The sequence below is a fragment of the Anomaloglossus baeobatrachus genome, chromosome 11, assembly GCF_048569485.1.
Source record: "Anomaloglossus baeobatrachus isolate aAnoBae1 chromosome 11, aAnoBae1.hap1, whole genome shotgun sequence".
Taxonomy (NCBI): Eukaryota; Metazoa; Chordata; class Amphibia; order Anura; family Aromobatidae; genus Anomaloglossus; species Anomaloglossus baeobatrachus.
This window is the reverse complement of record NC_134363.1, coordinates 102,924,705-102,939,619: the sequence shown is the minus strand read 5'-3', so window position 1 is coordinate 102,939,619 and position 14,915 is coordinate 102,924,705. Positions and strand designations below refer to the sequence as shown.

Below are 14,915 nucleotides of genomic sequence, written 5' to 3'. Positions count from 1 at the left end.
CACTGGGGTAGAGGATAATAACACTGACACCGCGGGTACAGGATAATGACACTGGAGGTACAGAATAATGACACTGACGGTACAGGATAATGACACTGACACTGGGGGTACAGGATAATGACACTGACACTCAGGGTACAGGATAATGACACTGACACTGGGGGTACAGAATAATGACCTGATACTGGAGGTACAGAATAATGACACTGACACTGGGGTATAGGATAATGACACTGACACTGGAGGTACAGAATAATGACACTGACACTGGGGTATAGGATAATGACACTGACACTGGAGGTACAGAATAATGACACTGACACTGGGGTATAGGATAATGACACTGACACTGGGGGTACAGAATAATGACCTGACACTGGAGGTACAGAATAATGACCTGACACTGAGGGTACAGGATAATGACACTGACACTGGAGGTACAGAATAATGACACTGACACTGGAGGTACAGAATAATGACACTGACACTGGAGGTACAGAATAATGACACTGACACTGGGGTATAGGATAATGACACTGACACTGGAGGTACAGAATAATGACACTGACACTGGGGGTACAAGATAATGACACTGACACTGGGGGTACAGGATAATGACACTGACACTGGGGTACAGGATAATGACACTGACACTGGAGGTAGAGAATAATGACACTGACACTGGGGGTACAGGATAATGACACTGACACTGAGGGTTCAGGATAATGACACTGACACTGGGGGTACAGGATAATGACACTGACACTGGGGTACAGGATAATGACACTGGGGTACAGGATAATGACATTGACACTGAGGGTACAGGATAATGACACTGACACTGGAGGTAGAGAATAATGACACTGACACTGGGGGTACAGGATAATGACACTGACACTGGGGGTACAGGATACTGACACTGAGGGTACAAGATAATGACACTGACACTTGGGGTACAGACTAATGATACACACTGATGGTACAGGATAATGACACTGACACTGGGGGTACAGGATAATGACACTGACACTGGGGGTACAGGATAATGACACTGACACTGGGGGTACAGGATAATGACACTGGGGGTACAAGATAATGACACTGACACTGTGGGTACAGGATAATGACACTGACACTGGGGGTACAGGATAATGACACTGACACTGGAGTACAGGATAATGACACTGACACTGGGGGTACAGGATAATGACACTGACACTGGGGTACAGGATAATGACACTGACACTGAGGGTACAGGATAATGAGACTGACACTGGGGGTACAGTATAATGACACTGACACTGAGGGTACAAGATAATGACACTGACACTGGGGGTACAGAATAATGACACTGACACTGAGGGTACAGGATAATGACACTGACACTGAGGGTACAAGATAATGACACTGACACTGGGGGTACAGAATAATGACACTGACACTGAGGGTGCAGGATAATGACACTGACACTGGGGGTGCAGGATAATGACACTGACACTGTGGGTGCAAGATAATGACACTGACACTGGGGGTACAGGATAATTACAATGACACTGGGGTACAGGATAATGACACTGACACTGGGGGTACAGGATAATGACACTGACACTGAGGGTACAGGATAATGACACTGACACTGAGGGTACAAGATAATGACACTGACACTGGGGGTACAGAATAATGACACTGACACTGAGGGTGCAGGATAATGACACTGACACTGGGGGTGCAGGATAATGACACTGACACTGTGGGTGCAGGATAATGACACTGACACTGGGGGTACAGGATAATTACAATGACACTGGGGTACAGGATAATGACGCTGACACTGGGGGTACAGGATAATGACACTGACACTGGGGGTACAGGATAATGACACTGACACTGGGGGTACAGGATAATGACACTGACACTGGGGGTACAGGATAATGACACTGACACTGGGGGTACAGGATAATGACACTGGGGGTGCAGGATAATGACACTGGGGTACAGGATAATGACACTCACACTGAGGGTACAGGATAATGACACTGACACTGGGGGTACAGGATAATGACACTGGGGGTGCAGGATAATGACACTGGGGTACAGGATAATGACACTCATACTGAGGGTACAGGATAATGACACTGACACTGGAGGTAGAGAATAATGACACTGACACTGGGGGTACAGGATAATGACACTGGGGGTGCAGGATAATGACACTGGAGGTAGAGAATAATGACACTGACACTGGGAGTACAGGATAATGACACTGACACTGGAGGTAGAGAATAATGGCACTGACACTGTGGCTGCAGGATAATGACACTGACACTGGGGTACAGGATAATGACACTGGGGTGCAGGATAATGACACTGACACTGGGGTACAGGATAATGATACTGACACTGGGGTACAGGATAATGACGTTGACCTTGGGAGTACAGAATAATGACACTGAGGCCTAAGCCACACGGCATGAAAATCGGTGCGAGTGGAGTGTGATAAAAAAAATGCATTCCACTCTGACCAATGGCCTGTGTGTCAGCATTATTTTCTCAGCCAAATCGGACCGAGAAAATAATCTCAGCATTCTGCGACTGTAATGCGATCCTGTTTCACTCGCCCCCATACAAGTCTATGGGGCGAGAGAAAAATCGCACTGAACTCGCAGTACACCGGTGTACCGCGAGTGCAGTGCAAGAATGGCAATAGCCGGCAACGGAGGAGAGAGGGAGATAAATCCCTCCCTCTACTCCTCTGTGCCGACCCGCCCCCCGCAGCTGAGGTTCACTTGCTCAGTCGGACCTCAGTCGCAGGGACACTAGCATGACACTCGGCTCTGCTGTACTGCCAGCGTGAGCAGAGTGTCATGCGAGGGGATCGCAGTAATCCCCGTGTTGCCCCAGCTTGACACTGGGGATACAGAATAATGACACTGACACTGTGGGTACAGGATAATGACACTGACACTGGGGGTACAGGATAATGACACTAGGGGTACAAGATAATGACAGTGGGGGTACAGGATAATGACACTGACACTGGGGGTACAGGATAATGACATTGACACTGGGGGTACAGGATAATGATACAGACACTGGGGTTCCAGGATGACACTGACACTAGGGGTACAGGATAATGACCCCCGACACTGGGGGTACAGGATAATAACGCTGACACTGGTGGTACAGGATACTGACACTGAGGGGTGCAGAACACTGACACTGGGGGTACGGGATAATGACACTGACACTGTGGGTACAGGATAATTTCTCTGACACTCGGCTCTTTCCCTCAGCACCCAGCTTTTCTATGTTCTGATAGCCAGCTTGTCCTCAGTACCCAGCTTTCCCATGATCAAATCAAATCTTTATTTTTAGACTCTATTCACACTAGAAAAAGGTTTTTTCTCAAGAAATTTCTTGATTGTCTGAAAGATTAGCGCACTTGTGGTAAAAAAACGGACCAATAACACACCCACCGAAAACCGCATGCGGTTTTTACCGCGTTTTTATCAGCAGGTTGGTCCCTGCATTTTTTTTTACTATTATCTATGGCAAAAAACGCAGGTACCTGCAGAAAAGAAGTGACAAGCACATTTTTTTCTCAAGAAATTCTGCAAAAAGAATGTTCTTGAGAAAAAAACGCAGTGTGCGCACAGCTATTTTTTTTTCAATAGGTTTTTTTTGGGGAATGTCTGCAGAAAGGTTACAACCATTTTCTCAAGAAATTTCTGCAGCAAAAACGCAAACAAACTGCGGGTAAAAATGCAGTGTGTGAACAAGGCCGTGCGCTAACATATTCTGCCGCGCTTCAGAGAATGGTAAAGCTAGGAGCTGGGGAGCTGAAGACAAGACGGATATCAGAACATAGACAGGCTGGGTGATGAGGAAGAGAGCCTCTTTCTCTCAGCTCAGCACCCAGCTTTCCCAATCCCATCCCATGCTTGACTGCTGCGATTCCTCTTTTGCTAATCCCTACTGATATATGGTTACTGTGTGGACTTCACTCATGTCATGCAACAGGGACTAATGCACACACCCTGCACCACCAAATCACAGACACCCAGCACCCTCATGCCCTGCATATCTCAGACAGACTGGCTGTATCCCAAATTACCCCTCGCTCAAACACACTGAAACCCCATAATCCACACACCCTGTATCCCTTAACACCCCTCTCTCACATTCTGGCCCCTCATATGCCACTCACCCTTCACCCCCCCCCCAAGCACCCCTCATCTCTCATTACTGGCCGGCACATCTTCAGCAGCTACTGCCCGGCTCCTCCCACACGGTCACATTGGCATGAGTCATCACAGGTCCTGGCTGCTAAACCTCTGAATGCATTTTCTTCTTCTTGGAAGGAGCTTTCTGTTCTGCCCCTGCCGCGCTCGGAGCTCATAAGCTCCAGGTCAGGACCGCCCCTTCTACCCCAGCCCCCCTGTAGCTCCCCCTGTAGCTCTCGCAGCCTGCAGGGCCCCCGCCGGGTGTATTAAAATGACCATCGGGACATGTATGTAGAAGTCAGGTTATGGCATATATAAGACCCAATGATCGGATGTGGTCGGACAATCACAGTAATGCCAGTAGCCAACATGGCTACACCATTACTGTGATCGGCATGCAAGCCTCAAGGTTTTGTGGATGAACAACAGTTGTTAAACATGTGGGGCAAGAAATCGAGCATGGTGCTCGGCCAAGTACCGAGCAGGCATGCTCACTCATCACTATTGGTGACATTCAATATTTATTTCACCCACTGTATATATATCACTAGTGAGGTTTGCATGGAGGGAGTCACATGTAGCTGTAATGCAGCTAATTATATTTGTTAAGAAATAAAAAATGTGTTTTGGGAAATTTTACCTTAGTAAATCCCCTTTAGATCACAGAGAAATATAATTAGAACTAGATTCGGTAATGGTCCATAATACTTATATATTGTCTACTTCTTTCTTAAATACTGGTTATATTGGCAAAAATTAATTAATTAATGGATATTAATGTGACGGCAGAGTTTTAAATTCAGAGCTTTGCTTAATTTTTCATTTTGGATATACTGGAACAGCCAGATATTTTTTATGTGTACATCCTGTATTTTTTCACAGAGCAAGATGATCTAGAGGCAGAGAAGAAACAAGTATTCCTCTTTCTTTCTGTAATTTTGGAGATTGTCATCATGTTCACCATTATGATATTGTAAGTTGGTTTGTAAAATCAGAAAAATGTCATCAGAAATCTGTTTGTAAATGTATTGCCCTTGAAAGTATAGTCTATAAAGGCATCATGTCTCAAGTACGGGACTCGATCTTTTGACTTAGTGTTGCGTGGTCAGTTTCCTTCCCTGCTGAGACTGGTCAGTCCCTGTCCAAATGCTGATTGTCTTTTACCTTTGCTTCTATCCTTTTTGGTTTGTGGTTATCAGGTGTTCTCACTTGCTCATTTTCTCTGTGCTATCACATCCCGGATAGGGCTATTTATACTATCCTGATACTAGCCTTCTCTGCTGGATATATTTCTATGTGGATTATTGCTAAGGACTTCCAGCCTGGCGGCTATGGGATTTAGGCAGAGACCAGTGTTGTTTCTTCTGTGTTTTCCATTTTCCTGTAGGTTGTTAGGAGTTTACCCTTGTTGTCATTTTTTATTTCTCCTTTGTTGACTTGTGTTTATGCTTTCTCACCTTGGGTTCCTGCTAGAGATAAATGGACACTGTTGAAATTTGGTTTGGTGGGTTCAGCCGGATTTTAGATAAAGTTCGGTTCTGGACCCAGACTTAACTTGAACCCCAATGGAAGTCACTGACTGGGCAGTTCGGGTGTCCGGCAACATATAGCCAGCCATAAACAGAACACTTCCGGGGATGGTAGGCAGGCTTTCTCCATTTTTTTTGTGTGAAGTCAGATAGGCTTTATTTTCCTTTTTATCCATGTTGAAATACATATATGCATAACATAAGGACTCTTATATAATGTATGATAGCCTTCACAGCTCCCTATATACATTATGAAGTCCCTACAGCCATTAATACACACTACGTTGTCTCCCACAGCTCGCTATATACAATATGATGGTCCCCACAACCTACTATATATTACAAGGCCCCCACAAGCCCTCTATAGTATATACATTATGATGATGTCCCCACAGCGCTTTATTTACAGTTAGGCTACTTTCACACTTGCGTTGTGCGGCATCCGTTGAAATCCGCCGCCTTGAGGAATTATGGTAACCATTGCAGAAATCCGTTTATTCCCTTTAGTCTTCTATTAAGGGCGGATTGCAACCGATGGTCTTGCATTGCATCCTCCCCGCAGCGCATCAGTTGTTTTGTCAGTGATCGTTAGTGCTCGTTGGACGGAAGGAACACATAATGTAACGTTTTGTTTGTGTAAAAAAACGCACTCGGCAGGATTCCGTCGGGATCCGATAAGAGGCATAATGAATGTATATGGTGCTGGATTCTGTCGCCATGTGTTTGGCGACGGATTCCAGTGCAGGATTCCGTCACGTTCTACTGAGCATGCTCAGAGCAGAACATTCTAAATCATTTAAAAGCACTCCTGATCTCTCTCTGTCTGTCTGTCTGTCGGTCTCTGTCTATCTCTGTCGGTCGGTTTCTCTCTCTCTCCCTGTCGGTCGGTCTGTCTCTCTCTCTCGGTCTCTATCTTTCTCTGTCAGTCGGTCTCTCACTCTCACCCCCTCTCTCATACTCACCGATCACCGGTGTGGTGCTGCACAGCTGTCACACTGCTCTAGCGGCTTCTCCTGCTTTTGAAAATGCCGGCCGCTCATTATTCCATCTCGTATTCACTGCTTCCCCCGGACATTAGCGCCTAGGATTGGTTGCAGTCAGACGAGCCCCCATGCTGAGTGAGAGCTGTCTCACTGCAACCAATCACAGCCGCTGGTGGGCGGGTCTATATCGTGCAGTACAATAAATAAATAATTTTTAAAAAAAAACGGCGTGCGGTCCCCCCCAATTTTGATACCAGCCAAGATAAAGCCACACGGCTGAAGGCTGGTATTCTCAGGATGGGGAGCCCCACATAATGGGGAGCCCCCTAGCCTAAAAATATCAGCCAGCAGCTGCCCCGGAATTGTTGCATCCATTAGATGCGACAGTCCCGGGACTCTACGCGGCTCATCCCGAATTGCCCTGGTGCGGTGGCAATCAGGGTAATAAGGAGTTAATGGCAGGCCATAGCTGCCACTAAGTCCTAGGTTAATCATGGCAGGTGTCTATGAGACACCCCCAATAATTAACAGGTAAGTGAAAGTAAATAAACACATACACCCGAAAAAATCCTTTATTTGGAATACAAGACAAAAAGAAACACTCTTTCACCACTTTATTAATCCCCAAATACCCGTCCAGGTCCGATGTAATCCACACAAGGTCCCACGATGCTTTCAGCTCTGCTACATCGGAAGCTGACAGGAGCAGCTGTAGAACACCGCCGCTCTCTGTTAGCTCCACGCAGAAACTGAAGTGAATCACGCTGTCAGCGCTGAGGTAGTGCTGGTGTGTGTGCGGTGATGATGATGGTGGTAGTGCCTGTATGTGTGCGGTGATGATGGGTGCAGTAGTGTCGGTGTGTGTACAGTAATGATGGGTGCGGTAGTGCCAGTGTGTGCGGTGATCAGGGGGGTAGTAGTGCCTGCATGTGTGCGGTGATGATGGGGGCGGTAGTGCCGGTGTGAGTGCGGTGATGATGGATGCGGTTGTGCCGGTGTGTGTGCAGTGATGATGGGGGCGGTAGTGCCAGTGTGTGTGCGGTGAAGATGGGTGCGGTAGTGCCAGTGTGTGTGCGGTGATGATGGGAGCTCGCTCTCTCTCTCGGCTAAAGAAAACTAAAAGAACGCAACATGTTATTTCACAGGAATCCGTTGCCTTTATTATCACACTATTTACAATGCATCAGTCACATGTGTCACACAACGCATTGTGACGGATGCCGCACAACGCAAGAGTGAAAATTGCCTATGATGTTCCCATTAGCTCTCCATATAGTATTATGGCCACCACAGGCTCACGATATACAGTACAAAGGCTCTCACAGCTTGCTAGATGCATTCTGTTGTCCCCACATCCATTTTTTACAGCATGATGCCCCCCCACAGCACCCTTTTCACAGTATTATGGCCACCCTCAGCTCCCTGCTTATAGTATGATGGCCCTCCCAGCTTCCTATATACAGTATGATGTTCCCACAGCTATTATGCCTGTATGTAGTATGACAGCAATGCAAAATTAGAGAAAGTGACCAATGTATTCATATCAGTCTCATCATCTCTCATGTTTGAGACTCATACTTGACAACAAAGAGGGAATAGTAACTTGGAAGGAAGACACCTATTTGTCAACACTTTGGACTGATTTTATAGGCAGAAATATAGTGCTTTGTAATGGCAGTGCACTGGCCATCACATGACCCTTAGTTTATTTAGACGGCACTGTGTAATGCTTAGCTCAGGGCCGCAGAATAATGGTAGACCTTAATTCAACAGAAACATTAATCAACAGTTTTCCTTTAGGTGTTACCATTACTATAAAATGAAGACTACACAAGTAAAAGAAAAAATACTCAAACTAATGTGGAGCAAGAAAGCGCAAGATATAGAAGAGGGAAGTAGGAATATATGACAGCAGTCACCCATGAACAATTGTACGTAATTGTTTTATGTATCCTGCCAAAATTAAAAGACAAGAACAAGGTTTATAAAGCAAATTGAATTTCTTTAATAAAAGCTGATTTGAGAAAGGATAAGAGTTATCTATTCAATGGCTTTCACATTTCTTCAGACCAGGAAACCCGAAAGCAGTTAACATCCATCACATCCATTGATGGTGTAAGTTGTGTTGTCCATAGTGAAATCAGGGCCGCCATCAGGACAATACAACCAAGACTGGTGTACCGGGCCTGATGAAGAAGGCGGGCCCGGACAAGCTTGGGGTAATTACTTAGCTTTATGAAGCCTCGGCCCCTGTCTTCACCACGACCCAGTCACAGCCACAGCAGAGAGGCCTGGCAGTGTTGCTTCAGCCACTGCACACATGGCTAAATTGCATGCGAAGCCCTTCTAAGGCATCACATGCAAATTAGCCATGTGGCCGGAAGCAAGGCGAGTGGAACAAAGCAGGGAGGTGGCGCGTCATCCCGAGGCCTACCGTGATGAGGTCATATCTCTGTGACCTCATCACGGTGCTACGGGCAACGCGGAGGTGGCAAGGGCACGGCATCTGGCGGGGAATGGTAGGTATTCCTTGAACTGAAGATCCCCGGAGGTTTTGGAGGGGCCCATCCAGCTGATATGCAACGCAGCTCAGAGAGAACTCCGCGTGACGTGGGAGCTGAGGAGGGTGATTAAAATAGTGGCGGCCCTGAGTGAAGTTATCACTGAAGATCACAGTAGCCTACTGTGACTGGGTGATATGACATTACCATGGACAGCATGTCATGAAATAATGAAGGGGGCCGACATTAATAGGTTTTGGAATATAAGTGATGTCATATGCGGCGCCCCTGAGGCTTCAGTCGCCACAGGGTACTACATCTCACTTATTGTGCAGTACTCATCCCGGGTGAGGAAGAGGTTAATTGCTGGTGTTCATCACATTCACAAACCACACACAGTCAGGTGCTTTCCCACTGGGATTGGCCTAGGATAGACAGGGGGGTAGCATGGGACTTTCCCGGTCACTAGGACAACCACTGGGGAGCAGGCACTACTTGGGGAAAAGGAAGGAGCATCTTCACACTTACTTAACCCCAGGCACAGCTTGGGGTAAGGAGCACAGTCAGGACCTCGGTTCAGGCATTTTCTTCCCCACACTTCTGGAGCACTGCAAGACCCGCGGCTTGGAGCAGGTAGCTCAGTCCAGGCTCTACACAGCTACAGGGGATTCCCGGGTCTGCAGAGAGTGCAGGAAACACCTGCAGCCAATTCCACATTCCATCCACAGTATTGAAGGGACCCCGACCAGAAAGGACACACAGTGGGAACACCAGCAGTGAGCTCTGAATTGTCCGGGATCGGCTGGGGCCCATCACGGCAGAGACCGGCACTCCAAGGGTGACAACCAGACTGTGAGTAAAAGACGTTGAACCACAACCACTGTGTCAGCCCATCATTGCCGGCGCCCCGGCGCCAACGGTCACTACTGCCCCCATCATCCTCCCTGGGGCCTAGCTCTACCTGTGGGGAGCTGAACCATCCCGACTGTGACACTATCCGCCCCAGAGGACAGCACCCCACAGCGGCAGCTAATCCCATGCTGCACACCACAGGTGGCATCACGAGACAACTACTACTCCCAACATCCTCAACCCCTTCATCCTCATCTCCCCACCATGATCCTTCTCCATCCATCCCCTTCGTGGACACCTCAGTGTCACGAAACCGGGCAAGGGCCATCCCGTGACAACCCCCTGACCCTCACCGGCCTGGTGACGAGTATTCCCCAGACCCCGTGGGGTGCTCCACATTCATCAGAACAATAGTGCCAATACTGGAGAGAAATATCATTATGTAATTATTGTATAGCTACACTTATGGCACTTATCTGCTACTACCGTACCAACATCTGTCTACCTATGATAAACAAGGTATGAATATTAATGTGTCATAATCTTTGTGCAGATGCATCTACCATTGAAAGAACTCATGACACTGCCAGCTTCACATGTACTAAAGTGGTTTTTGGGCAGATAGTAGTCTAAGTAAATAGGACTAATTAACATGTGGTCTTGCAAATCAGCATCAAAAGCCTAAGATACTGTATTTTTTAAACTATAAGATGCACCAGACCATAAGATGCACCTAGATTTAAAGGATGAATATAGGGGAAAAAATGGAAGCAAAAAATGTGATCATGACGCACTGTTATGCGGGAGGATCTGCTGCTGACATTGTTAAGGGGGTAATGAGCCCCAAATCTTTATGTTACAGCTGAAACGGCATTGCACGTAACGGCCGTGACGGGGGGGTGGTCCCACTGGACCAAGGAGCCCGGGCTTATTCTGGAGGGACGTGACTAAGTGCCTATGCGGCATTTACCAGAGCCTCTGATGGTGAGGTTAGACTTGGCTGCCGGGAGACACTAGGTACCGTACCATTCTAAGTCAGTGCCCATGTCCGCAGTAGCTGACCTGATCAGCAGTAAGCAGGACAGAGTCGGGGTCGCAGGCTAGAGTCCGGACTGGCAGAAAGCGAGACGACATAGGAATTGCAGGATGAACAGGTTCAGGTACAGGTGCAGACAGGATCACTGACATATGCAGGAGACGTACCGGTTCTGGTGCAGTTAGAGTCACAGGACGGATGCAGGTACAGAATGGCAGGTATCGGAACACTGGCAGGTCCACTGGTACAGGCTAGGTGGCAGCTACTGGTAGGATGGCTGGTACAGGCTGGGCGGCAGGTGCTGGCAGAAGGGTTGGTACAGAGCGGACAGCAGGTACTGGCAGGACGGCTGGTATGGGCTGGATGGCAGGCACTGACTGGACGGCAGATACAGGTTGGATGGCAGTTACACCGGACAGGTTCTGGAGCATGGTTTAGAAAACACTGGGTAAGAACTGAATACTGGAATACAAGTTCAGATACACAGGACTATCTCAGGATAACGGGTACCTGACAACTAGCAACTTGCGGATGGACAGAAAACACACCTTGCTCAGGTCCCTCCCACGGGAAAGATGCCTTAAATACTTTGAGGTTCCCAGCAATAGGCTGGGGAAGACTATTTGTGTGTTCTGCCCCTTTAAGAAGCAGCAAAAGAGATGAAAGTGACAAAAATGGGGATAATCATAAAAATATAAACTTTACTGAACAAATCCAACTGGACAATCACACAAATATAATAAAAACATTTAAGATCCAAAATGGAATGTGAGACCACCCTACATCCTCAATAGATACATAGATAAGTACCACCGAGAAAACAGCTATAAAGAATAAGGACTATGTTTAAAACAATACACAAAATAGTGCAACAGAATAAGGTGCAGAAACAGAATAGAACAGTTGCACTCAAGGCATAACCAAATGCAATTATGATAGTAATACAGCCTGACATGGACCAAAATAACGCTGTTCAAGTCTGATATAAGCCACAAAAAGGCTATGAAGGCATATAAGCATCTACACCAAGGGGGAGGGAATGGAAAGAGCAATAAGAATGGGTGGTGATGATGGGGCCTGCACCCCATGCGTATCGCCACAAAAGTGGCTTTCTCAAGGGTAAAGGTGCATGATCAAAGTCCAGTGTGGAGCATTATGTATCTAAAATTGAAGCAATATTTTACTCACCACCTGTGCGGTGCACAGGTGGACTCAGGGATTCCATAACTAGAGTGTACTCTGTTTGGACGCTGGCGCATGCACAGTAAGCAACTACGTCGCAAGTGTCCAGCAATATTGCAAAGTCACAGGTGCATGCACTGTAGAAAATTGTTGCGCATGCGCTCACAAGCATAGTAAAACTTGTAAAGCCTCATGCAAGCGCTTGTTGAATTGGCCGAGCATGCGCAGTAATGCCGGCAAGGATAAAAGGTATACGCTAAGAATACAAAGGCGCTGGAAATATTGAATGACAAGTTTATGCATGCGCTGGAGATACTGCACACAAATATATTGCACACAAATATACTGGCAAGAACCAGAGACACATATAGGCATCACACATAATTAGATGTATAAAGCGCAGCACCTAAAGGCTACTATAGAGTGGATATAGCTCCAGATAGGACAAAGCACAGATGAAACATAATCCATACAGAGCCAAATAAATAATTCTAAAGTATACTTGTGAAAAAGCCAAGAGCCTAGTCGTGAAATCAGAAAATACTATGGCATATGAAGAAAATATGTATACATAAAAGCATATATAAAAAAGGTATGTACAGTGCCTACAAGTAGTATTCAACCCCCTGCAGATTTAGCAGGTTTGATAAGATGCAAATAAGTTAGAGTCTGCAAACTTCAAACAAGAGCAGGATTTATTAACAGATGCATAAATCTTACAAACCAACAAGTTATGTTGCTCAGTTAAATTTTAATAAATTTTCAACATAAAAGTGTGGGTCAATTATTATTCAACCCCTAGGTTTAATATTTTATGGAATAACCCTTGTTTGCAATTACAGCTAATAATCGTCTTTTAGAAGACCTGATCAGGCCGGCACAGGTCTCTGGAGTTATCTTGGCCCACTCCTCCATGCAGATCTTCTCCAAGTTATCTAGGTTCTTTGGGTGTCTCATGTGGACATTAATCTTGAGCTCCTTCCACAAGTTTTCAATTGTGTTAAGGTCAGGAGACTGACTAGGCCACTGCAACACCTTGATTTTTTCCCTCTTGAACCAGGCCTTGGTTTTCTTGGCTGTGTGCTTTGGGTCGTTGTCTTGTTGGAAGATGAAATGACGACCCATCTTAAGATCCTTGATGGAGGAGCGGAGGTTCTTGGCCAAAATCTCCAGGTAGGCCGTGCTATCCATCTTCCCATGGATGCGGACCAGATGGCCAGGCCCCTTGGCTGAGAAACAGCCCCACAGCATGATGCTGCCACCACCATGCTTGACTGTAGGGATGGTATTCTTGGGGTCGTATGCAGTGCCATCCAGTCTCCAAACGTCACGTGTGTGGTTGGCACCAAAGCTCTCGATCTTGGTCTCATCAGACCAGAGAACCTTGAACCAGTCTGTCTCAGAGTCCTCCAAGTGATCATGAGCAAACTGTAGACGAGCCTTGACATGACGCTTGTGGAGTACGTTACTTATGGTATTGACTGAAACCAATGTCCCCACTGCCATGAGATCTTCCCGGAGCTCCTTCCTTGTTGTCCTTGGGTTAGCCTTGACTCTTCGGACAAGCCTGGCCTCGGCACGGGTGGAAACTTTCAAAGGCTGTCCAGGCCGTGGAAGGCTAACAGTAGTTCCATAAGCCTTCCACTTCCGGATGATGCTCCCAACAGTGGAGACAGGTTGGCCCAACTCCTTGGAAAGGGTTTTGTACCCCTTGCCAGCCTTGTGACCCTCCACGATCTTGTCTCTGATGGCCTTGGAATGCTCCTTTGTCTTTCCCATGTTGACCAAGTATGAGTGCTGTTCACAAGTTTGGGAAGGGTCTTAATTAGTCAGAAAAGGCTGGAAAAAAGAGATAATTAATCCAAACATGTGAAGCTCATTGTTCTTTGTGCCTGAAATACTTCTTAATACTTTAGGGGAACTAAACAGAATTCTGGTGGTTTGAGGGGTTGAATAATAAATGACCCTCTGAATAAACTTTTCACAATTTAAAAAAAAAAGAAATAACATTCTTTTTTGCTGCAGTGCATTTCACACTTCCAGGCTGATCTACAGTCCAAATGTCACAAAGCCAAGTTAATTCCGAATGTGTAAACCTGCTAAATCTGCAGGGGGTTGAATACTACTTGTAGGGACTGTATATATGAGAGCAAAAATATGTATACATGAGAGCATATATGACACAAGAGAGCATATATGAAACAGGTACCGTATGTATGTGTATAAAATGAAAAAAATGGAAGGTATACACATAAACAAAAACAAATACTGCAACACACAAGCAGGGCTGCAAAAAAACATATAACCATGTAAAAGCGCTATGCATCGAGAGAAGACAAAAACTTGACATGTGGATCAAGTTCAAGTTGTCAGATAACATGAAAGATGTAATAGCAGGAACCCCATCTCGGAAAACCTGCATAAAAAAATATATATATATATATATATATATATATATATATATATATATATATAAATAAAAACTCTGGCAAAAATTAAGAGACCAATGCAAAATTGTCAGTTTTTCTGATTTTTCTCTTTATAGGTATGTTTTTGAGTAAAATGTAAATTGTCCTTTTATTCTATAAACTACTGACAACGTCTCCGAA

The 14,915-nt window shown here is 46.0% G+C and overlaps 1 protein-coding gene across 1 annotated transcript in view; it reads left to right on the top strand.

Annotated features, from left to right (window-relative positions):
- IZUMO3 (IZUMO family member 3) overlaps window positions 1–8,703 on the top strand; it is a 161,687-nt gene extending 152,984 nt beyond the window's left edge. Inside the window, exons 6-7 of the mRNA XM_075328097.1 lie at window positions 5,106–5,196; window positions 8,536–8,703. Of these exons, the coding sequence (XP_075184212.1) occupies window positions 5,106–5,196; window positions 8,536–8,644 (200 nt within the window). The 3' untranslated portion in view covers window positions 8,645–8,703. The remainder of the gene's footprint in view (window positions 1–5,105; window positions 5,197–8,535) is intronic.
- The last annotated feature ends 6,212 nt before the right edge of the window (window positions 8,704–14,915 follow it).